General features: G+C 39.6%; 1 protein-coding gene across 3 annotated transcripts in view; it reads left to right on the forward strand.

The window, feature by feature from the left end:
- The window catches only part of prdm2a (PR domain containing 2, with ZNF domain a), a 13,857-nt gene extending 1,134 nt beyond the window's left edge, over window positions 1-12,723 (forward strand). For all 3 annotated transcript variants that reach the window (XM_062054421.1, XM_062054422.1, XM_062054423.1), the window contains 3 exons: window positions 1,010-1,070; window positions 6,861-10,845; window positions 11,331-12,723. In XM_062054421.1, the coding sequence (XP_061910405.1) occupies window positions 6,917-10,822 (3,906 nt within the window). In that variant the 5' untranslated portion in view covers window positions 1,010-1,070; window positions 6,861-6,916 and the 3' untranslated portion in view covers window positions 10,823-10,845; window positions 11,331-12,723. The remainder of the gene's footprint in view (window positions 1-1,009; window positions 1,071-6,860; window positions 10,846-11,330) is intronic.
- The last annotated feature ends 14,062 nt before the right edge of the window (window positions 12,724-26,785 follow it).

The following is a 26,785-nucleotide window of genomic DNA, read 5'->3' on the forward strand; positions in this document are numbered from 1 at the left end:
CATCTTGAGTGGAGACAAGTCAGCAGCACAGAGACGTCATCAACTGATGCACAGATGAGTGGTCCACCCCGGGTCCTGACTTTAAACAGCTAGCACTTCATCTGCGGTCACCTAATAACCTCTCCACGCAGGAGAGGGGGGGGCAGAGCAGAAAAGAGACGGCAGATCAACTGGTCTAAAAGGGGGGTCTATTTAAAGGCTAGAGTATACAAATGAGTTTTAAGATGGGACTTAAATGCTTCTACTGAGGTAGCATCTCTAACTGTTACCGGGAGGGCATTCCAGAGTACTGGAGCCTGAATAGAAAACGCTCTATAGCCCGCAGACTGTTTTTGGGCTCTGGGGATCACTAGTAACCCGGAGTTCTTTGAACGCAGATTTCAGATAGGATGGAGCTAGACGGTGTAGTATTTTATACGTAAGTAGTAAAACCTTAAAGTCACATCTTAAGTGCACAGGAAGCCAGTGCAGGTGAGCCAGTATAGGCGTATTATGATAAAACTTTCTTGTTCTTGTCCAAAGTCCAGCAGCCGCATTTTGTACCAACTGTAATCTTTTAATGCTAGACATAGGGAGGCCCGAAAATAAGTCATCACTTCCAACACGCAAATAAAAGCATTTAGGCATTTGTTTTCATTTGACTTTGCTTCCTCTTGCACCTGAAAGCAATGACAACAAGCTTTACAACTGAAGTGTCTTATTAAATAATTTTTATCATGACCATGTATTTTCAACTGTTTTTACTGTGAGTATAGCGAGATAAGAGATCATTAAAACAATGTTCGAACTCTATGACCACACTTTGTTAAAGATTTGATGTGTTTGACGTGTAAAAGCTCTTTGAAATGCATCATCATGTCCGAACAGCATTAAGGCAAAGCTCATGATGACTAAAGTGACATAAGAGAATGATGTTGCTTATCGACTCCCAACTCCTGCTTTGTAGTATTTGTAGCATGATGCAAAAAGAGGCTCAAAACATACTATTAACATTTTTGTCTTTCAACAGAAAACAAGGTCTGTTTTCATCTTCATTTAAGGCCTTTGCTTCTGAACCGACTGCAAAAATGGTAAGTTGAGGCAAATCATTGACTTTTTTGTATACAAGCACCTTTTTGTAAGATTATTTGTTAAAGCTAATGAATTTCAGTACTTCAATTCAAAACATGAAACTCCTTATTTTAATTACAAATACATGTGTGTAAGTTTACATTGAAGAATTTTTATTTTTGTTACATTGCTACTTGTTTTTGTTTTGTAGTGGTGACATTTTTATTTAACATTTTTGTGCAGTAGAACGGAATAAGAGACTATTTTTTATCTATTTGTATACAATGACATTGTTTTATTGTATTTTGTTGTATTTAGCTATAAAACATTTTTTTGCAGAACATTTTCCCTGGGTTTTCAATCAATCAATGTTTATTTATATAGCCCTATATCACAAAAGTCTCAAAGGGCTGCACAAGCCACAACGATCATAATCAACTAACTATAGGCAAGTACACAAAATTACTTAACGACCGTGTCCTTTCAATTCAAAAGGGTCAGTATCAGTATAGGCGGTACGAGCCATGCATTTACTTGTTATCAGATTGAAATTCACGGTATTGCCCACCCCTACTAATCAAACAAAATTGAACAAGAAGCATACCAACCAACCAACCACCGTAATACCGCCTGGAAAAAACAAGTAGTATAGCAGGTGACATGGCAGAGATGATTTTGGGAATATTTTTGAAAAACAAATATCAAATTTAAAAAAAGAAAAGAGACTGGAAAGTTATGGAGACGGCGTGAACACATATTTATGATCTAAAGGTGAATATGTTCTCAACAAAGTAGCTTTTTTTTTAGCTTCTTGTTTGAGTACTTCCTGTACCATGTCACAATTCACAGAGTACCACGTATGGGCGAAAACTATATTACGATATACGTTTTTTATATTGATCGAAATCGATAATTATTTATATTTTCTATGACTTATTTAAAACTGCAAATAATCACAGTAAAACAATTTCCAACTTACCAAGTGTGCTATTTATCAGTGGAGAGAGTGTCTGGTAGCCAGGTAGGATGAGCACTGCTACAATAATTAAAGTAGATTTGAAGGTAGTTGCAGATTTGAGACACTAGATGGCAGTAGCATATGGGCTATTGAACACTACACAGTAGTTTGGGAAGCAACTAATTAAACGGACACATTGGAAGTGTCAGGATGTTAAAGTGCCAATGATTGTCACACACACCAGGTGTTGCGAAATTATTCTCTGCATTTGACCCATCAGCCTTGTTCACCCCCTGGGAGGTGAGTCACCCCCTGGGAGGTGAGAGGAGCAGTGGGCAGCAGCGGTGGCCACGCCCGGGAATCATTTTGGTGATTTAACCCCCAATTCCAACCCTTGATGCTGAGTGCCAAGCAGGGAGTTAATGGGTCCTATTTTTATAGTCTTTGATATGACTCACAACCTACCCATATCAGGGCGGACACTCTAACCACTAGGCCACTGAGTAGGTTGCCACATTGTCTGCATTAAAACCAACAAAACTAAAGACAAGTTGATGTTATTGGGTTGATACATCAATATATTACAGTTTCTCTTGTCACTTCATGCAGCGAATCCATGGCAGGACAGAAAGACGGCGCAACCACACTAGTTTTATGAGAGTAGTGTATGTGTGTGTGTGCTCCTTTTAAGAATGGCAGTGACTTAGTGGAAGAGTTAGGAGAGCGAGCGGTAGCATGCAGCAGTCGTGGCGACTGGCTAATGTCAGGTTGTGTCCTGCAGAAATAAGAATAAAGCGACCAAATTGTCACAAATCGGCAGCCTTGTCCTTCCGACCCGAAAGCGGAGCTTAGCAGACCCATTGTCAGGTAAAGTAAAGGGTGTTACCCCCAACGTAAACATCGGGCCTGGAGGGATAGTCTCCCCTGCACTCCTAGACTACAGTCTGGGACTGGGAGGCGGGAGCCGAACAGCAGGAAATGTCTAGTTGATACTGTTACGTGATTGGCTGTTTCCATGACCCTCCCATTGCTCAGTGAATACTGTTAACTGATTGGTGGTTAGCGTGTCCATCCCATTGCTCAGTGACACTTCCTGTTTACTGGGTTCTAGGGATGATACTCGAAACCGGTTTTCCCGGTTGTTGGATAAGAAAAGAACCGAGTCCTCTAGGGATGATACTCGAAACCGGTTTTCCCGGTTGTTGGATAAGAAAAGAACCGAGTCCTCGCACTCAAATCCCTTTTTGAGAACCGGTACCCATTATCGAGACCACTATAGTAAAGAAAAAGAGTTGGTTCTTTATTCCAATCTCGTCCCGACCAGAAATGCTCCGTGGGACATCACAAGAAATTACGTCACGTAGCTCAGTCATTAGGCGCAGATAGCGAAAGCAGGAAAAAGAATGCACCGGAAAAAGCGCTCCAAGGTGTAATAAAGTTCAAAACAAAAGGTATAATCCAATGAATCACTTTACTGGGGGCGGTATAGCTCGGTTGGTAGAGCGGCCGTGCCAGCAACTTGAGGGTTGCAGGTTCGATCCCCGCTTCCGCCATCCTAGTCACTGCCGTTGTGTCCTTGAGCAAGACACTTTACCCACCTGCTCCCAGTGCCACCCACACTGGTTTAAATGTAACTTAGATATTGGGTTTCACAATGTAAAAGCGCTTTGAGTCACTTGAGAAAAAGCGCTATATAAATGTAATTCACTTCACTTCACTTCACTACTGAGAGATTTGAGCAGGGTACAAACACATGACGAACACTTTTACGACCAACCGGAAACATAGCAACAAGGCTAGCAACGCACCTCCTTTACGGCAGCTATCGCAACGTTCTTAAAGCAACCGCAGCACATACAGTACATATATACACAACATATATTACATGATCTCCCTTTTTTAACTTTTGTTTTTCTTTCCTTGTAAACAAAACAAAATCACACTGTATATGTGTTGTCTGTCTAATTATAAATAATGCAGACGAGGCGTGTTGGCTGAGTTCTTGACGTTTACTTTCACAGTGTGCTCATAACCTCATTCTTAGCTGCTGGGTGACGACATGCAACAACACTTTTCGGGGCTACCGCGCATGCTCGTCACTTCCGTTGCATGGGTAGTGTAGTTATTTTCCCTAGCTCATAACATCACATCTTTCCCCCTATAAAGAAACAATGTTAACTCAATAAAGTGTATTTCTTTTTTTAGCTTTAACTTTTCATTTTTTAGCATTGTAACCACATTTGCAAACAACTTTTCTTTTCATAGATTTTTCTTGCAATAAAGAAATAAAGTGCAAAAATGTCAAAGCATTATAACAAACAGTTATGTCAAATAGCAGCAGAAGTGCACTTTTTGGAGAGCTGTATTATTTTCAGTTTTGTGCCCAAGGGACTGATTTTATTTAACACTATATTATTATTTATACACCTATAGTGATCACAGAGATATGTTGTTTTTGTGTTACTGTATATATTTGTTTTTCTGAAAAATCCCACTTAATATACTTTGGGTAACAACAGTCAATATTTATTTATTTTATTTTATTTTTTTAGGGGGGTAACAGTCAATATTTATTAATTTTTTTCTTATATAATAAAAGTGAGCTTTTGTTAAACCAAATACCGTATTTCCCTGAATTGGCGCAGGGAATATAGTATTCGCACGTCTAGAATTACTGCCGGGTCAAACTCGTTTCTCAAAATAATTAACGCATGCTTGGCCTTATCGCCGGTTCATTATTAACGCCGGATCAAATTCGTTTCGCAAAATATTAATTTTATTATCGCATGTCTATAATTTTCGCCGGGTCAAACTCGTTTCGTAAAATATTTAGCATATGGCTAGAACATCTGCCGGGTCAAATTCGTTACGTCACGAGTGACGCTTTACCTGTCCTCATTTTCAAAATTGAGGAAGCTGCTTTCAGTAGTTTGCAATCGCACAAAGGAAAAAAGATAAAGAGCTATTCAGTAGGATTTAAGGTACAAGCTATTGAATACCGGTACAGTATGCTAAAAAGAACAGTAAGCAGCTGTGTTTTATTAATATACCGTAGCTGCGTGTGCCAAATACTTTATGAGTCATTAAACCTCCTGGTGGTAGAGGGCGCTGCCGCGCTAGTGATCCTTCTTGCGACTTCCGGTACTGCAGAAGAAGTGACTACACGCAGCAAGAGATTTTTTTTTTTTTTTTCTCTCGCCTGAACTTTTACTTTTAACATGGAGGATTACATACCGGTATCTAAAATAAAACAGTTTTCTAAACTGGACTTTCAATCGAAGCAGGAGGTAATAATTAAAGAAATATCTCCATCAAGACGGAGAGACTTTTAAAACTGAAGAAAGAAAATAATGAAGACTTCTATAACCAAGTTATCGATGCTTTTGGTCAGAAGGAGCTGCAAATGGACTCCATTTATAAGTACAGGTAAGACCATAATAACATTTTTTTTATTAAATGTGCTTTTCATGATGGTATGCTTACATCACACTCAAAGCGCACGCCTAAATTTACCGCATTCCTTTTGGTAAACGCCGGAGTGAGAAGAGGTTTTAAAATAATTACCGCATGCACGGCCATCCCGCCGGCTTCCGGTAAACGCCGGAGTGACAGGAGGTTTTAAATTAACGCCCCTGCGGCTATTCAAGGAAATACGGTATTGTGTTTTTTTCCATATACAACAACTTATCTGGACTCGATAAGAGAATCGATAAGGAATCGGTTCGATAAGAGGATTCGATAATAGGCTCGAACTCGATAATTTCTTATCAAACATCATCCCTACTGGGTTCCCAAGGCGCGAGTGACTTCATGAAACAAATCTTGCTTCATAATGTCCGGTTTCTTCCGACCAAAAAATATAAATATATATCGAATATTTTGTCGAACGCATTTTATATTATCATTGATTGCGTCTATTGCGATATATATTGATATTGTATTGTCGGCCCAATCCTAGTACCACTTCACAATTCACGGCGCAATGACTCATTAAGCGTCTGCGTTTCCCACAGACTCGAATTTTGGCGGCGACCCGTTTTCGAGCCAATTATCGGGACAAATCCTCTTTTAACACACTTCAGACAATAAGACTGTCTTAGAAGATATACAATAATTGAGTGTTTGCTGTCTTCGGTAGGAAGGGGTAAAATCGGGACGAAAACAGCCCTATTATCTTTAAAATGTGTACTCTGCTTTAATTGACCTCCTGAAATGAAATACATAATACATATTCTAATGAGAGGTGTCGGTATATAAAATCCAGATATTGACTAGAATGGGCTTTCAAAGCGTTGAACTGTGAGCCTCCCCTCAGAGATTGTACACTGTTTTTGCTTCCCTGCTCTCTGAAAAACTAAAAATATATTATTTTTGCCTTTGAAAAAACTGTTAGCTAGGAAGTTTGAAAACCGCAAACCTTAAACACCTGGACTAGAAAAGGGGTGGAGGTATACTAAAAAAAAAAAAGCTTAATTTTATATAAATATAGTTGACAGAACAAAGACGTTTGGTTCGTATTACATTGTAGCTGAACAAGTATTATTTAAGTAGGATTGTATTTTCTTACAAGTGATTACTCTGCTTAAATGTAGTTCACTTCATTCCTAAAACCACAAACTTGTTTAGACATCAGTCAATAGTGCTTTGCATGGTCCCAGCCATGTACTGCATTTCATTTTGCCTCAGTTGTGACAAGACACCACAGACAATCAATTCCACACAATCAACAGTTTTTTTAAATTGCTTATTACTTTTGTCAATTCGCAGTCAAAAATTGTTTTAGTTTCTGTACCTTCATCAAATGGATTCTCAGTTTTTCGATTGACATTTATCTTATTTATGCATTTATTAGGTGTGACAACTGTTACGGACCCACCTTAAAAGAACTGGATACAAACTGTACATAAAATGGCGCAATCCCCTCACTTGGACATCACCAAAATTGGAGAGAGTGAACGTATACAAGAAGAAGATACCAGTATTCCACCCGACACACATAGTCACACAGATGATGACCACCTTGCTCATGATCGTAGCAGAGGTTGGGAGTCTTTTCCCTGTCAGGACTATGAACAGTGTTTCAACAGCCAACAAGGCTTGGTACAACACATGCATATTCACGCTTTGGTGAAGAATGTGCCACCTGGCTACAAAAGCAAGAGGAGCAAAATCTTCTGTGGTCCAGATTTAGATCAACAGCTGCATGAGAATGTGAAACCTTCAGTTTCAGCAAGCTCAGTCACTCAGCTTGAAAGCAGTAGTACTGCCGTGTCATTGACTGAATGTAACATGTCACCACCTGACAGAGAACCAGATGAGTTGCTTCAAGAGGAAAATCTTCAGCAGGTTATCATCGCAACGTTAAAGCATGGAAACAAATTGGATGTGGAGAATAAAAGCGAAGGCACTGGACAGTACATGCTAGATGTCTCCAGCAGTACGTCAGAAAACCTCAGCTTTTACTTTGATGGGAAAATAGTGTCAACGAGCACATTCAGCGGCTGTGAAGCCGCTGAAGTTCATTCTGCTTGTTTAAATTTGGTTGGACTGGACACCCTGATTCTAGATCCCTCCCAATTCAACCCAGGGTTGAGTATTGATTCAATTCTGAGCAACCAAGAGTTGCAGGGTTTAGTACCAGCTAAGAGAAGAACTGCAACACCTCCCCTGTTACCCCTAATTCAAACTGAATTGGAGTCTGAGGTGGTTGTTTCATCATCATCACTTGTGACTTCGGTAATAGAACATTTACTTCCTCAGAATACAGAGTCCACAGTTGCCCACCCCAAAGGAACCTCTGTATTTCTATCCCCAAAGTTACAGCAGCTACTCGAGAAGCAGGACAACCTAAATCCCGCACCTTCCCTGCTTCCAGATGGCCAAACACCTTGTTCCCTTGTCTCTACTGCTGCAGCAGGAAGGTTTAAAAGAAGGACCGTATCTCCTCAAAGTTCTCCTCAGCACAATGTATCATCTGATGAGGAAACAATCATACCAGATCCAGACGGCAGTGATGCTGTTACTTTATGGCAGATGGACACCCACTCTACCAATGAACAGGTTAATGCATCAGAAATTGTAGAGGAACCACAAGCGATTCCCATTTTAACTGAGAGTTGGTCTCCTGTGACTGTCAACAACTGTAATCAGCAACCATTGGATCTCTCCAATACAATGAAAAGGCATGGCCCTGACACTTCTGCTGCACTGGATTTAAGTTTGCAAAAAAATAACCTTAACAAATCTGAACTGATGTCAAATGTAGTTGCACAGTCAAATGGAAATCCAAACTTGTGGATAGAAGAGTGTGATTATGTGAGTGAAGAGCAAAACTTGAGCCTTGGAAGCCCTAAGACGCCTGTAGTGACAGACTTCATTGTTACTGGTCAAAATATGGTTGACCCTGTTGCAGAGGGACTTGTTTATGGACTTGCTGTCCCACCCTGTTCTCTGATTTCTACACCTACGACTCTTACACCTTTTAGTTTCCCGACAACTTCCCCATGCACAATATCATTTGAACCCCCAACTTCACACACCGTTCTACCTACTGCTCCTTCATTAATCACAGTTCTGGCATCAGCACTAGCTGTTCCTGGCCCCTCAAGCCAACCTGTCCAGGTCTTGGCTCCAACTATATCACCTGAGCCACTGGTACTCTGCACAGAAAATTCAGGAAATTCTACACGGTGTGACTCCACCTCTGCACTTGCAGCTAGCAATGCTGCAAACCTTCTTGCACTCTCACAACCGCTAGACGCTTCTCTTAATCCTGGCCACATGTTTCTTAGTGACCCAATTGCCTTCAACCCCCCAATAAATGAAGCCAATGCAGTGTCAGAGGTGCCTTTCACGGCTACTTCCACACTAAATGATCCCCTCTCAAACTCATACAACAATATCACAAGCAACACTGTCCTGATTGAGTGCACAATTTCCCTTGAAACTCCAGTAAGTGTCTCTGATGCTGTTACTATGCAAAACGACACAGACACGCCAGCATCCACACAAATGCTTATTAATCACATTGACCAGCAACAGATTGTCCCATTACCCAACAATGCAACTGTAGACCCCACCATTCATATGCCCTCCATTGAAGAGTCAGTAACAATGTCCGCTACTACCTCAGTAACACCGGATTGTCTTGCAGAGTCTGTGTCAAATTCTGACCCAGAACAAGTCCCTGAAACTCAACCTCCAATTGCAAAAGGGGAGGAATTTACTGACATCACAGATTCAGCGGTGGAAACCTTTGCTGACACCTCAGGCCGAGATGAGAAGTTGGAAAATATACACCCCCCGAGCAACACACCAAGGCACTTAGAGCAGCATACTTTCACCAAGAACTTCATCTGCAATGTGTGTGATCAGTTGTTCCACTCAATGAAAGAACTCGGTCATCACGTTAGCGACCATGCTGACGAATGGCCCTATAAATGCGAGTTCTGCGTTCTGCTCTTTGATAAGCCCGCTGCTTTACTAGACCATCGATCAAGCTTGCACAGCGTTGACAAGACTTACGTTTGCAGTGCATGCACAAAAGATTTTGTTTACTTTTGCAATCTGAAACAGCATCAAGAGGAATTGCATCCTACTCAGCAGTGTACGTTCACTGAAGAAGAAAAAGGAAAAATAAGACCTCAGAATTACAACTACTCTATGAAAGTCAGCACAGAGCCTCCAGTGTCTGATGCATCTGAAGAACCCAACAAACAAGTCAAAAAAGAAGAAAATCGTGTCGATCTAACTGCGGAAGAATTATTTACAACAATTAAAATCATGTCCTCAGATAGTGGCAAGGTCAAAGGGCCCGATGTTCGTCTTGGAATTAATCAGCATTATCCAAGCTTTAAGCCCCCTCCCTTTCCTTACCATAATAGGTCACCTGCTGGCTCCCTGGCCTCAGCCACAAACTTCACTACCCACAACATCCCACAAACCTTCAGTACAGCTATTCGGTGCACCAAGTGCGGTAAAAGCTTTGATAATATGCCAGAGCTGCACAAACACATTCTGGCTTGTGCAAACGCCAGTGATAAGAGGCGGTACACACCCAAAAAGAATCCGATCCCTCTACGCCACTTTGCAAAAAGCCAAAATGGAGTACTGTCCACAGCTAACTCAGCAAATGAATTTAATGCTTCAAATGGAGCCAGCCAGTCCCCCACAGAGTCATCAGTCAAAGTTAAGTTTAAATTATTGAACAGAAAGAAGAGAAAGCTGGTCCAAAGGGTCATGCCCCAGAGAAACAAGTCCACGTCCTCTTCCCACGTGCATAATGATGTATTTGCCTGCCCTCACTGTAGCAGGGAGTTCACTATGCGCCGCAGCCGAACCAAACATATTGCTGTCTGTCCTAAAAAACCCAAAGAAGTAAGAACAAGAAAAGAGGGAGGACTATCTGTAACTAAGGAAAACGATGGTCGACTTCATAGAGGGGTCTCTAATGTTGAGCAAAAGCAAGAGGCCTCACCTCATCGTAGGACGAGACTCCAGACATCAGGGCCAACTAAAAGGCCTACCATTCTTCCTGCAGTGACAGGCTTCTCCAGCAAGAGGATGAAATTTGCAATAAAAGACACACCAATGTCTAAAAATGAGATGTCTACCTTGAACGAACTTCCCGTGGTTCGCTCTTTTAATCCTCCTCTGCGGCAGTACACGCGGGTACATCATGGTATCAAAGATATTCCTGTTGAAATAACCTTAGTGAAACAACAAACCGACCGGCGGAGGGACGAGTCGCCTTCTACTCCGAGCCAAGAGGCGCCAACTACTGGTGGAAGTTCTAAGCAAAGTGCTATAGCTTGAAGACCTTTCTGCAGCCCTGTCAGGTAATCCAAATCATTTTGGTGTAGATGTAGGAATTGTTTTATGCCAAAAGCACACCAGGCCAGTTTGTGCTGAGTTAGTCTTACCCTTCCCTCTCTTTCCCCCTCGCTGGTTCACAGTCTAACTGCTGCACTCAGTTGTGTTTCAGCATCTTTACATTACATGGGACACCACATTAATGTAATTTTCTTGACTTTGTTGCTTATTTAATTTCTGTTTTTGCAAGTTTATTGTTGGAATTATGTGCTCGTGCATGAGCACGCATATCTTTATCCTTTTAATATGGCAGATATCATTAATAACTGGTAAGGGGGGAGGACTACACGACTGCATGTGCTTGCACATGTGTAGTCATACTGGGCTTGGGCCCACCTTTTAAGACCATGCCCTGGAAGTGCCATGAAGCCTTTAGCATAGCCAGGTCACTCATTTTAAACATCACTGAGGTAAATAAACCTTGTGTCAACAAATACCGTGTCTCTTTTAGGTCGATGAACACCCTTCCTGCCCCTTCACCCCGTGAAGACTCAACTACACTGTACCAGAAATTAATGAAACTAAGGACTTGGAAAACAAGGAATAACACAAAAACAACACAACTGAACTACTTCTGCAAGTAGATGTATTTTCAAACTCTTGTAGTTTGGAATTTGGCACAGTCCTCGATTTCGTCAACTTTCCGTCAACAGCCTAGATTTTTGCACTTTGAAGTTAATCTGACTGCAGCGTGTTGTGGAGAAAATGGGAGGCACTGAAGCTGAGAGGCTTCGCTCATTTCCCGCTTGGTGGGCCACTCGGCGAAGATGGCAGGTGGCAATCACTGTCAGCATGGATTTGCACTACTTTTTCCTTATCACTCATATGTTGCCTTTTTGGATTTAAATTCTTCACTGCATGCTGTGCGCCTGTGCTTTTGTGTTCATTTGGGGTGAAGGATATTGGCTCTTAAACAATAATTATTATTCTGCTTTGGCAGACTGGAATTAACTTTAAAATAGAATCACTGAACAGAGCACAATAGTATTAAAAGCTACCTTTCAAAGTTGTGCAATTGCTTATTGTGAATGTATTGTTGGGCAGGGTTAATGTTACAGCTTACACAAATCACAATTAGCTTATTTGGTTGGTTGCCTCTTATATATTTCTATAAAAAGTAGATATATTCATGTTGTTGAAAGTGAATGACATGATTACTTGTAGCATCAGAATCAATGTTTCCATGAAGATTTGTTTTAATTTAGTGGTTTACCCAAATTGATCTTGTGTCTGCAGTCTTCTGTAGATTCCTTTTCAAGTAATTATGTTAAATACAGAGCTGGTAGGTCACAGAATTTCTCAAAGTAGAGAAATAAAAAACGCTGCTAACCTATCATGTAATATATGTTTTTGTCTAAAATTGTATGTTTTTTAAATTGTATTTATCAACTCTATAATGCAAACACTTCATCCTGACTGTGTAATATACTAATGTGCTGTATCTCAGAATGCAAATATAAGTTTAATTTAGAGTTAAGTCTGAAAAAGACTATTGAAGGTTGTAACTCTGAAATGGTTCTAGTCTATATATTCATAAGCTACTAGTTTATACAGGGTACTTAAATAATCATATGTATATCAAATAGATTTTTAATTTCGGCAACATTTTTTGTAACGTTGCCTCTTTGCTGTAATGCTCCCACAGACTGCAGTATGTTGGATGTACAGGCTGTTTAGGGAAACTGTTGTCTAACTGTGAACGTTGGTTTAGCATTTTAAAGTGAAAGTCATGTGTATTTATTAATAATTTAAAGCCATGTAATGATTCTGAAGACATTTTCTGTTTGATTTGCACAATTTTTGTTTCCAAGAGTGTGGTCAAAATAAATGAATGTTCGTGTTAACCAAGTGTGTGGGATTTAGTTACTTAGAAAATGTTCTGTTGGGAGTAGTTGTGGTAACACATCTGTATCTTATCTGTGAAGGTGTTAATGGAGGACACACTTGTTACACCCTCACCAGGGCCCATTAAAAGTAGCCAAAGTTTGTGGAATTGCGAGTGGGTCAGTGTCCAAGACTCACTTTCCCTATAGAATTTGTTACTACCATAATACGCCAAGCCCTGGTCCTCTGTTCCAAGCTCATCGGGAATGTATATCGGCAAGTTACTACAGCTCCTGGCAAACTATGGATTCACTAGTCTTGGAGGATGCTCATTCAGTTGTTTGATTTTGTAGAAAAAAGTACATAACAGACATGACACAAAACTATAGTAATTTCAATGGCACACTAAAACAAGAATATACATTTTGGTATTCAGCAACAGTTTAAATTTTAGATCAAGCTGAATGAAAAATTATGGAAGAGCTCATTTCTGAGGTGGAAATGACGGAATCACCCTGTAAATTTTCATTTCTAAAGCTATCTCCTGCATCAGATTAAATCTGTGTATTAGTCTGCAGTTAAAACTCAGTGTTCATACCTTGAAGAGCTGTTGCCAAGCCAGTTGGATTGACATAATTCATGGGTACAACACGAGAGATGTCAATTGAAACAGAGACTCATCAAACTTCTTAAAGAAGGTAAATCATCACTCAATGTTGCAAAAGATGTTGATTGTTCACAGTCAGCTCTGTCTAAAATTTAGACTAAGTACAATCAACATGGTAAGGTTGTAGAAGGCAAGCACACTGGTAGACCAAGAAACTAAGTGTCTGGACAAAAAAATTAAACGGTTTGTCTTGAAAACAGAAAATGCACGGCAAAACAAATAGGCGGAAAGTGGAGTCACCATCTGTGACCGAACTGTAAGAAACCGCCTGAAAGAGACTTAAATACAGAAAAGCTCAACGAAAGCCGTCAACTAAACAGGACAAAAACGAGGTTCCTGGACTATGGATGACTGGATAAAAGAATCGCAACGTTTTGCATTGGGTTAGGTTATGATGCTGGAACTTTTATTTGGTACCTTTCCAATTGGGTTTATGAAGACTGCCCGAAGAAAACATGCATATTTCCACAGTCATTAATGATATGGGTCTGCATGTCAGGTAATGGCACTGGGGAGATGGCTGTCATTACATCTTCAATAAATGTACAATGTACAATGACATTTTGGACACTTTCTTATTCCATCAATCAAAAGGATCTTTGGGTATGATAGCATAATTTTTCCGTAGAGCAAAAACTGGAAAAAAACCTTTACTCAAAGATAAATAAGGTCAATTTCAGGGCATGCAAATAGTCTGGATCTCAATCGAAATAAATATCTCCGGTGAAAATTGAAGAAAATGGTCCATGACAAGACTCCAACCTGTGTAGAAAGATTGATGAGTTCAGATTGTCCATGCCTCAGACTGCAAGCTGTTATAAAAAAACCAAAGGTGGTGCAACAAAGTACTAGTGGTGTGTTGCAGGGTTGTTGGCTACATGTCCACAAAAGAATAGAACTGGACTGAGCTGTGGTGGACCTGGCTCCAGTTTGGTGATAAAATACAGGAAACCAAAGCTACTTAAAGGCCTACTGAAACCCACTACTACCGACCACGCAGTCTGATAGTTTATATATCAATGATGAAATCTTAACATTGCAACACATGCCAATACGGCCGGGTTAACTTATAAAGTGACGTTTAAAACTTCCCGGGAAATATCCGGCTGAAACGTCGCGGTATGATGACGTATGCGCGTGACAAAGTCAGAGTAACGGAAGTTATGGTACCCGTAGAATCCTATACAAAAAGCTCTGTTTTCATTTCATAATTCCACAGTATTCTGGACATCTTTTGCAATTTGTTTAATGAACAATGAAGGCTGCAAAGAAGACAGTTGTAGGTGGGATCGGTGTATTAGCAGCGGACTACAGCAACACAACCAGGAGGACTTTGTTGGAGAGCAGACGCGCTAGCCGCCGACCTCACCTTGACTTCCTACGTCTCCGGGCCGCCAAACGCATCGGGTGAAGTCCTTCGTCGTCCTGCCGATCGCTGGAACGCAGGTGAGCACGGGTGTTGATGAGTAGATGAGGGCTGGCTGGCGTAGGTGGAGAGCTAATGTTTTTAGCATAGCTCTGTGAGGTCCCGTTGCTAAGTTAGCTTCAATGGCGTCGTTAGCACAGCATTGTTAACCTTCGCCAGCCTGGAAAGCATTAACCGTGTATTTACATGTCCACGGTTTAATAGTATTGTTGATTTTCTATCTATCCTTCCAGTCAGGGGTTTATTTTTTTGTTTCTATATGCAGTTAAAGCACGATGCTATCACGTTAGCTCGTAGCTAAAGCATTTCCCCGATGTATTGTCGTGGAGATAAAAGGCACTGAATGTCCATTTCACGTTCTCGACTCTCATTTTCAAGAGGATATAGTATCCGAGGTGGTTTAAAATACAAATCCGTGATCCACAATAAAAAAGGAGAGTGTGGAATCCAATGAGCCAGCTTGTACCTAAGTTACGGTCAGAGCGAAAAAAGATACGTCCATCACTGTCTCTCAAGTCCTTCACTGTAACGTTCCTCATCTACGAATCTTTCATCCTCGCTCAAATTAATGGGGTAATCATCACTTTCTCGGTCCGAATCTCTCTCGCTCCATTGTCAACAATGGGGAATTGTGAGGAATGCTAGCTCCTGTGACGTCACGCTACTTCCGGTACAGGCAAGGCTTTTTTTTTATCAGCGAGCAAAAGTTGCGAACTTTATCGTCGATTTTCTCTACTAAATCCTTTCAGCAAAAATATGGCAATATCGCGAAATGATCAAGTATGACACATAGAATGGATCTGCTATTCCCGTTTAAATAAATAAAAATCATTTCAGTAGGCCTTTAAAATGTCTCTTTGCTGTGGCATCAACAGAGGTAGGGCAACAGCAATAGTCAACATTGCGCAATTGAGATGCAAAAGGAGGAATTTACTCAAGCTTTTTGACACTTGCATTGGGGCCAAATGTTGCAGTGACTCCCCAGATCCTGCAGATGGCTGTGCAGAGCTAGAATGTACTAAATGTGTCTACACCAGCTTTAGAACCCTACTTGATGACTTGAGTGGAACAGCATCACCCAACATGATTTGTAATTCACACATTAAATAAAATCCTATTCACTATGAAAAAAAAAAAATATATATGTAATATATGTGTATATATATATATATATATATATATATATATATATATATATATATATATATATATATATATATATATATATATATATCATAAGCTATAAATACTATAATAATAAACACACAGCCGTCCTTTTAATACAAACTGAAAAGTTGAAAGCTCAAACATATTAAGAAATAAATCAAGAAATTGAACAGAAAAAGTACCTGAAGCCTGGCATCAAATACATTACACTTACCATATTTTCCTAACTTCAAGGCAGTTATTAATGGCATGCATATTTGCATAAACATGTACTGTTATTCAAGTAACCTAAAATTATAGTGTTTTGAGGTTGTCTGTTACAATTCCTGCTATTGTGCAAGCTGTTCGCGAGGATGATAATAATGATAACATTAATAAAGGATGCCAATTCATTTTTAATGACGTGCTGGCCTCTTTATTTTGAAAATTATTTTTGCGTCGCAGAACTCTGTTTCGTATCCATATTTTGTTCAAAGAGCAACTTAATGATGTGCTACAAAGCGCTGCTTACAACCTGCATGCACCTGAATGTGAGAGTGTTGGGGCGAGGGTGCATGGTTGGTGGATTCTTGTCTAAATTTGGAGGATAATCCTGGAGTGGGGAAGTCATGGGAATGAGAGGAAGGATGAAAGAAGAAACTTCAGTGTTGCGGATAAGTGAATTTATTTGAGGCTGAGCATTAAACTCATCCATTGGATCACATGCCGCAAAGAGAAAAATCTTTCCATACAGTCAATAGCTGGTTGTGGATAATTTGCTACCAGTTGTCGTCTTCACTATATAGTTTTACCTTATTTCATTTTAGTGAGCAAACTTAACCAAAAATTACTTTTAGTACTACATTTAGGTAGTGAGGAGAACAAGTGTTTGATACACTGCGGAGTTTGCAAGTTTTCCCACCTACAAAGCATGTTGAAGTCTGTAAATGTTATCATATCGGTACTCTTCTACGATAAATGACAGAATCCAAAACAAAAATCCAGAAAAAAACACATAGTATTATTTTTAAGTCATTAATCAGCATTTTATTGCATAACATAAGTATTTGATATGTCAGGAAAACAGAACCTAATATTTGGTACATAAACCTTTTGTTTGCAATTACAGAGATTAGACGTTCCCTGTAGTTCTTGACCAGTTTGTTGGTACAGAAACCTTTTGTTTGCAATTACAGAGATTAGACGTTTCCTGTAGTTCTTGACCAGTTTTGCACACAGCAGGGATTTTGGCCCTCCCTCCTTACATATCTTCTCCAGATCCTTCAGGTTTTAAGGCTGTCGCGAGGCAATACAGACCTTCAGCTCTCTCCAAAGATTTTCAATTGGGTTCAGATCTGGAGTCTATCTAGGCCACTCCAGGACCTTGAAATGCTCCTTACGGAGCCACTCCTTAGTTGTCCTGGCTGTGTTTCGGGTCATTGTCATGCTGGAAGACCCAGCTACGACCCATCTTCAATGGTCTTATTGAGAGAAAAGGATTGTTGTCCAAGATCTTGCAATACATGGACTCATCCATCCTCCCCTCAATACGATGCAATTGTTCTGTCCCCTTTGCAGAAAAGCATCCCCAAAGGATGATGTAGCAACCTCTGTGCTTCATGGTAGGGATGGTGTTCTTGGGATTGTACTCATCCTTCTTCCTCCAAACACGGTGGGTGGAGTTCAGACCAAAACGCTCTATTTTTGTCTTATTCGACCACATGACCTTCTCTCATTCCTCCTCTGAATCATCCCGCTGGTCATTGGCAAACTTCAAACGGGCCTTGACATGCGCTGGCTAGAGCAAGGGGATCTTGTGTGCTGCAGGATTTGAATCCATGACGGCGTAATGTGTTACTGATCGTTTTCTGGCTCTATTAGGTCATTGACCATGTTATTCTGGGTTCTGGGCTGATCCCTCACCGTCCTTTAGATCATTGATGCTCCACAAGGTGAGCTCTTGCATGGAGCCCCAGACCGAGGGAGATTGACAGTCGTCTTGAATGTCTTCCATTTTCTAATAATTGCGCCAACAATTGTTGCCTTCTCACCAAGCTGCTTGCCTTTTGTCCTGTAGCCTAGCTTTGTGCAGGTCTACAGTTTTATCGCTGATGTCCTCACACAGCTCTCTGGTCTCGAAGTGTGTTTGATTGCGTGTATCAACACGTGTCTTTATACTGGTAACGATGTCAAACAGGTGCAGTTAATACAGGTAATGAGTGGAGAGCAGAAGGATTTCCTAAAGACACACAAACAGGTTTGTGAGAGCCGGAATTCTTACTGGTTGGTAGGTGATCAAATACTTATGTCATGCAATAAAATGCTAATTAATAATTTAACAGTTATATAATGTGATTTTCTGGATTTTTGTTTTAGTTGCTGTCACTCACTGTTTAAAGAGTTAACTATGATAAAGATTACATACTTATATTTGTAAGTGGGAAAACTTGCAAAATCAGCAGTGTATCAAATACTTTTTCTCCTTACTGTATATCCATGACTTTTTAGACTTTCTGGGCATTTTCAGCGTATACCTCACACATTAGTCATGTGTAATGTACGTATGTATGTAAAAAGGATCAAATTTGATCACTGTTTTGACCTTGGGGATTGCTTTTCTGAGTGCCATCTTAGTTCTGTTTTTCTTTTTGATAGAAGTAATTTTGGCTGGATTATGAACAAGGATCACCATACTAAAATTAGTCAAGACAATCAACACCCTTTTTGCTGTTTGCTGCCAAGTAATGCAGTACTATATTTGCTCATATAGTAGTTTTAAAGGGCCCCTCTAAGGCAACATTGGCACTTATTTCATAGTTCTCGACCTAAAAATGTCTAGTTCTACAGGTAAACTCCCACTCAACATGCAAGAAGAAGTGCTCTCCGGATTGTTTTCAGACCAGTTGCAGCACATTTCAGAACAGTCATTCTCCGCTCCAAAATGCCTAATGATGTTACATTTCAGCTGCCAGATACATTGTTGCAGGTTGTAGCAATGCAACTAAAGGAGTCAGCCTGAATACATTTCCAAATGATGGGTATTTAAAGAGTGTATGGAACTCTCCAGTCAAATTGACTCACACAAAATGAGTGTAATTTGCTGCGATCATTTTAATGATCCAGACTTGGAAGAGTTTGGATGGAAAAAAAATTAGACTCGAGCCAAATGCAATCCCCAAAATCAAGGGAAAAAAATTTAAGAAAAATATGGTAAGCTGTAAAAAAATATTTTGTGTCCTCTTCTACTGATGTTTTCCTCAAGATGCTTGAGGAAATACAGAACGAGCGTGAAGAAACAAAGGCTTTGTCTGTGGAAGAGGAGATGTTTTTTGCTCATAATGTTAACCATAACAGTTTTTAAGTAATCATAGATCAGGATGACAAAAACATCCAATTGAGATCTAAAAATAATTGTTTTGTGTGTCTTTATACACACGGTGTATGCAGGGAAATGGCCTCCAGTTCTGTAGATGACATCACACCAAGAGGGGGCGACATATCGATGGAAAAGCGAAATACATTTGTATTTCAAAAGGGAGCGGTACACAACTGTCTTGTGTACAGGCGGCGTGGTTTGAGGGATTAGATGCATGTTTTGTAGTAATATAAATGGGAAACAACCCTAAAATTAACATAGCCGGAGATTCAAGAAATAGACGGCGCACTTACCCGTGTAAAAAATTGTCCGAGGAGAGGAACTTTAAACGCTGATTTAGTGTGGCTGAAACGAGGCTTAGGCTAAATAATTATTCGTTTAAGGCAGGGGTCCCCAAACTTTTTGACTCGGGGACCACATTGGGTTAAAACAATTTGGCCGGGGGCCGGGCTGTATATACTGTGTGTGTGTGTGTGTGTGTATATATATATATATATATATATATATATATATATATATATATATATATATATATATGTATATATATATATATATATACACACATATATATCTAATATATATATATAAAATATAAATATATATATATATATATATATATATATATATATATATATATATATATATATATATATATATATATATATATAATATGTATATATATATATATATATATATATATATATATATATATATATATATATATAATATGTATATACATACATATATAAAATACATCTAATATACAGTATATATCTAATATATATACAGTATATCTAATATATATATATATATATATATATATATATATATATATATATATATAATACATCTAATATACTGTATATATATATATATATATATATATATATATATATATATATATATATATATATATATATATATATATATATATATATATATATACACAGCCCGGCCCCCGGCCAAATTGTTTTAACCCAATGCGGCCCCCGAGTCAAAAAGTTTGGGGACCCCTGCCTTAAACGAATAATTATTTAGGCTAAGCCTGGTTTCAGCCACATTAAATCAGCCTTTAAAGTTCCCCTCCTCAGACAATTTTTTACACGGGTAAGTGCGCCGTCTATTTCTTGTTTCTCCGGCTCTTAGCTTTGTATGGACTCATTGATCGTTTACAAACTGAGTTCGGAGAGGAAGTGACGCCAGAAAGACTGCGCCCCACACAGGAAGTGTTGTCCGGAAGATGGAGGCGAGTCATCCAAGCATGCCCGTGTGGAAATCACACATGAATGCCTTAAGAGATGCAAAAGCGTGGATGCAGCTATTTGGGATACACATTACACATCTCAGGTTGACGATTGAGCGTCGGTTTTGGATAAGGCCTGGAAGAACGGCAGTCTGGTGGGATATGTTTGTCAACGAGTGTGTTGGGCCAGCTGAACGGCAAGAGAACTTTCGAATGTCCAGGTCAGCTGTAATTCTACTTAGTGAAAAACTTTGTCCATTTGTCGAAGGGGAGACAACGACAGACAACGAAAAACAGCGAATGCATTTGGACTGGCAAAGCAGACTATTACTAGTTATTGTCCGCGATGTATTTCGAGCGATTACTCAACGTCTAGTTTTGTACTCCATTACTATTGTGAAGCCATGAAGTGGTTGCGGCCGTCAAGTACGACCGCCAATTTCAGCCTACAGGCACAGTGTCCTGTTGTTGGTTGTTGTAAAATGTTCTTTATCACATTGTTTACTTTCACACGTCCATTAAAGATATGATTCATGTATGATGGCTCAGGTGTGATTCACTGCAATAGGGCTAGTCTAAGAGCTGGTGGTGGTGAGGCGAGCAAGGTTTACCGTTAAAAGATTAAAAGAAATGTGACAATAGTCTACATTGAAACACGGGGTAAGGATACACTTCCAAGTCAGAGGTGACTATGTCGCACGCATTTTTTTTGCACATGTGTACTAGGTCGCGTTGCGCCGGCGGACGTAGGGGGGAGGGGGTCTTAAACGACCATTGTGTGTGTGTGGACAAGGATAAGGTTAGGTGGGATTTACCCTGGATAACCTTAGCCGGCTTAGTGTAGAAGGGTCCTAAGTGTGCCTTTTAGTCCGAAAAATACGGTAATGCATTAAAGGCCTACTGAAAGGAGATTTTCTTATTCAAACGGGGATAGCAGGTCCATTCTATGTGTCATACTTGATCATTTCGCGATATTGCCATATTTTTGCTGAAAGGATTTAGTAGAGAACATCGACGATAAAGTTTGCAACTTTTGGTCGCTGATAAAAAAGCCTTGCCTGTACCGGAAGTAGCGTGACGTCACAGGTTGTGGAGCTCCTCACATCTGCACATTGTTTACAATCATGGCCACCAGCAGCGAGAGCGATTCGGACCGAGAAAGCGATGATTACCCCATCAATTTGAGCGAGGATGAAAGATTTGTGGATGAGGAAAGTGAGAGTGAAGGACTAGAAGGCAGTGGAAGCGATTCAGATAGGGAAGATGCTGTGAGAGGCGGGTGGGACCTGATATTCAACTGGGAATGACTAAAACAGTAAATAAACACAAGACATATATATACTCTATTAGCCACAACACAACCAGGCTTATATTTAATATGCCACAAATTAATCCCGCATAACAAACACCTCCCCCCTCCCGTCCATATAACCCGCCAATACAAATCAAACACCCGCACAACACACTCAATCCCACAGCCCAAAGTACCGTTCACCTCCGCAAAGTTCATACAGCACATATATTTCCCCAAAGTCCCCAAAGTTAGGTACGTGACATGCACATAGCGGCACGCACGTACGGGCAAGCGATCAAATGTTTGGAAGCCGCAGCTGCGTACTCACGGTAGCGCGTATCCAACTCAAAGTCCTCCTGGTAAGAGTCTCTGTTGTCCCAGTTCTCCACAGGCCAATGGTAAAGCTTGACTGTCATCGTTCGGGAATGTAAACAATGAAACACCGGCTACGTGTTTGTGTTGCTGCAGCCGGCCGCTAATACACCGCTTCCCACCTACAGCTTTCTTCTTTGCTGTCTTCATTGTTCATTAAACAAATTGCAAAAGATTCACCAACACAGATGTCCAGAATACTGTGGAATTTTGCGATGAAAACAGATGACTTAAGAGCTGGCCACAATGGTGTCCCAAAATGTCCGCTACAATCCGTGACGTCACGCGCAAACGTCATCATACCGAGACGTTTTCAGCAGGATATTTCGCGGGAAATTTAAAATTGCACTTTACTAATCTAACCCGGCCGTATTGGCATGTGTTGCAATGTTAAGATTTCATCATTGATATATAAACTATCAGACTGCGTGGTCGGTAGTAGTGGGTTTCAGTAGGCCTTTAAGTGTTTCTGTCTTAAGTTCTGTGCTGTGGGCTGGCTGTCCACAGACATGACATCGTCAGCCCCTATGTATCGAGGTAATTTTTCGATATAAAAACACCAAAGGAGAGACGCCTCGATGTAACTCTATAGTCACACAGGATTGGTTCTGCAACATGTGTGCCTCATTAATCTCAAGAGCGTTTTGACCCATGTCCAACATTGAGTCCATAACTCTCGGCATAGAGTGAAGGGGAAACTACAAGCATCAGCAATATATGATGTTAGAACTGGCAACAGTCGTCTCTTCGTTCTGTCATCAGGGTATAGTCTGGTTTCTCTACCCTGCTGCAATCTTCTCCCTACCATCCCTCTCTCTCTCTCTCTCCCTTCATGCCGTCTTTGCCTCGGCACACTGTCGCACTAATGATCGAGACCAGAGCTACTGTACGCGCAGCAGCACTGATCTCCTGTCAGCTGGGCTACGGCGACCATCGGCAGCACTGAGGCACCGAGGCTGATCGGCAGTCTGCTGGCTGGCAAAGCAAAGCTAGTGGGGGGGGGGAAAAACAAACAAAACAGAGATTCGGAGACAAATTGACAGTCAGTGGGAAAGGGAGGGAGTTGAGCTGCTGCCAGGCTGACCCTCAACTGCACTTTTCTTTCGCCCAGGACCAAGAAGGACCCGTTTTTATTCTTGCATCCAGCCATGGAGGAGATGCTCACCTGCAGCCGTAGCCCTTTCTCTCAGGTGTTTGGGCGCCAGGGTCAGCTCATGCAAGCCAGTGAGTGTTTGTCTGCAAAACGCAAAGTTTATTGTTGAAGGGAAAAATAACAACTTATTTATTTATAGCATGCACTGTTGTGAGTCTACAAACTTGTGTATACCGAGCTGGCTTTAATGAAATGTATTGATTACTATTCTGTAGAGTATGTTCTAGTATCTGCTTTTAGAGATTCTTATAAGGTGTATCGATGCACATTCTTTAGAGATGAACATTAATATTAGAACACATGACAACGAGACTGAGATGTTCCAGTTTAATATGAGCATGTATGTGTACCCAAATGGAAGCATACAGGTCCAATAATGATCTGTTGTCTGGATTAGCGTGTCTCCCCCGTTGCATTTAATATTCACGGCTATAAAGAGGGATGCAGCCGTAATAATGTGGCACTAAAACCAGTTATTGCTTTATTAGGTTTGGGTTTTACTGCAATGTTATTGAACTCAAGGGCATAGTTGAAGCTAAAACTTTCTGCCCTTAATATTTTCACACCAATCTGATACACGGAATAGTTTCATAATTTGTTATATTCACATCTCAAAAAAAGAAACAATGGATGTTTACTGTTGCGCAGACTACACAACTCCCACGGTCAACATCATGCGGGTGCACATATGGATGATTTGTTCCGATGTGCCTTGCTTCAGTGTGAATCATAAAGCTTCATCCTGCATCAAGCCTCCTCACAGCATAACATAAAGGTGTCATATCCTGGGAGATTTGACATGCACTGAATTTTTTTTTGTTTTTGTTTTTGGCGATAAATAATGGATAAATCACGATACAGCACATATTGGACATCCCAACTGGATTAAAATAATTTTACACCTATTCTGAAGCGAGTCCCACTGCAATGCAAACAAATCATGATGGATATTCTACACTGAAAAACATTTTTTAGCTACAAAAATGCAATATTTTGCCATTTTAACCCTGTATATTTTCTTCTTACTTTCAATGCTTCAAAACTCTTTGATTTATTATTATCATAAATATCATTATTATTATTATTATCTATTATATATATATATATATATATATATATATATATATATATATATATATATATATATATATATATATATATATATATATATATATATATTTATTCAAATATATCCTTCACATCTATTTTTGTGTTATTTTTTACGTTTTATTGCCTTTTATTAAGGGGTAAATGCAGAATATGCAATACTTCTAAAAATAAGTTGCAGTGTTGAATATTTGAGGTTGGGTACTTGAATAGGTCAATAATTATGACCACATTATACAGAAAGCAATTATTTCTACAGTGCCTATTAAGCTAGCAAAAGAGAGAAAGCAGGCAGAACTTGGTTGAGTTTATTGAGCTCATACAATTGTTTTATAATGTCTGCCATGTTTTATATATACGTAAATACATATATACATATGTATGTATATGTATGTATATATATATGTGTGTGTGTCTGTGTGTGTGTGTATATATGCATACTGTATATATATATATATATATATATATATATATATATATATATATATATATATATATATATATATATATATATATATATATATATATATATATATATATATATATATATATATGTGTGTGTGTGTGTATATATATCTATATACATATATAAGAACACTTGTGAAGTGAAAACCATTTCAGGTGACTACCCCTCGAAGCTCATCGAGAGAATGCCAAGAGTGTGCAAAAAAGTAATCAGAGCAAAGGGTGGCTATTTTGAAGAAACTAGAATATAAAACATGTTTTCAGTTTTTTCACCTTTTTTTGTTAAGTGCATAACTCCACATGTGTTCATTCATAGTTTTGATGCCTTCAGTGACAATGTACAATGTAAACAAAACCCATTGAATGAGAAGGTGTGTCTAACCCTAACCCTAACCTCAAAAAGCACAGGATTTTAACAAAAATCGGAAAACAATAATCTATTTATGTTGTACTCGTTTTATACCACACAGACCTAAAAGCAGACATTAGATGGCAGTAAAAACACATACTCAGAGTTCTTGGTCAATAAAAGTAATAGTTAATTAAGAAACACCACCAAAGGCTTGCTTATTGACCGCTGGCTGCTCTGTTGTCCACACATTGCAGACATTCTCCATGTATGTTTTACACTTGCCAACAACAACATGAATTAAACATTTACTCCCACATTTGTGAACTGTTGAGTGCTAATTTGTGTTTGTGTTTTCACACTTAAAATATGTTAAAATAATATATAATAATAATCTTATATAATACGTATATTCATATAGCACTGAAACTAGGTACCCATAACTACTTTTTAAATCTTGTAATACTACTTTACCCAGAATGCTTAGCATTGTGGATGAGCAATAAAAAGTTGATGCATTTGCTACACATTACTGTTCCTGCTTCATATACACGAGCAATAAACATACGTTTTGATTAAACAGTTAACGTGCGCGTGTTTGGGAAAGTCGCGGGTATCAGTCATGGTTTGAAAACCGCACATAATTCACAGGAATTTGGTTGCATTTGCGTGAATTGGCGTGATCACAATATTGCAGATTTCTGCTGGCAAAGCGTTTTTAGAGAATTTGGGAGCACATCCAACCACACACACAACTGCAGATTACGCGTAACCACACCAGCAGAAGATGTCTGACACCAGCCACTGGGCTTTCAGTTGTCATATACACAATCAAATAGAAGTGTTTATTTCTATTTGCCAACATTGAACCCTGTCTCACATCTTTAGGAATACAATTCCAGATTTTGAAACGCAACGTCACCATGTTTAGTCCTGACTCACCAGCAGGAGACTACTCCCTGAGGTTCCCAGAGCCCGAGATGGTTCATATGGTTCTAACATGTCAGAGATGAAATTTGGCACAAGACCATGAAAGGACCTGTACACAAGCGAAGCTGTTTTAAAGTCGATTCTCTAAGCAATGAGAAGCCAGTGCAGTGACCTGAGCACTGGACTAATATGGTCATATTTTCTGGCTCTAGTCAGGACTCAAGCAGCAGCAGTGATTCTATGGCATAGCACTAGATGTAGCCCGTGTACCACTGGTAGTACGCGTACCACAGTTTGAAAATCACTGTTATAGACAACAAACACAGGTGCATTTTATTGATAACATTTAAAATGCACAGTGAAACCATGACGAGATCCCGAGGCTCATTGTTTTATTTTTTTTTCTCCACTAGGGCTGTTAAACGATTAACATTTTTAATCAACATTCATCATAGTTTGCCCATAGTTACCTCAAAATTAATTGCGATTAATCGCATATAAATATAAATGTTATCGTTATTAAGTGGACCCGAGACAGATCATCTTCAAGTTTA

Source organism: Entelurus aequoreus, linkage group LG07, assembly GCF_033978785.1.
Source record: "Entelurus aequoreus isolate RoL-2023_Sb linkage group LG07, RoL_Eaeq_v1.1, whole genome shotgun sequence".
Taxonomy (NCBI): Eukaryota; Metazoa; Chordata; class Actinopteri; order Syngnathiformes; family Syngnathidae; genus Entelurus; species Entelurus aequoreus.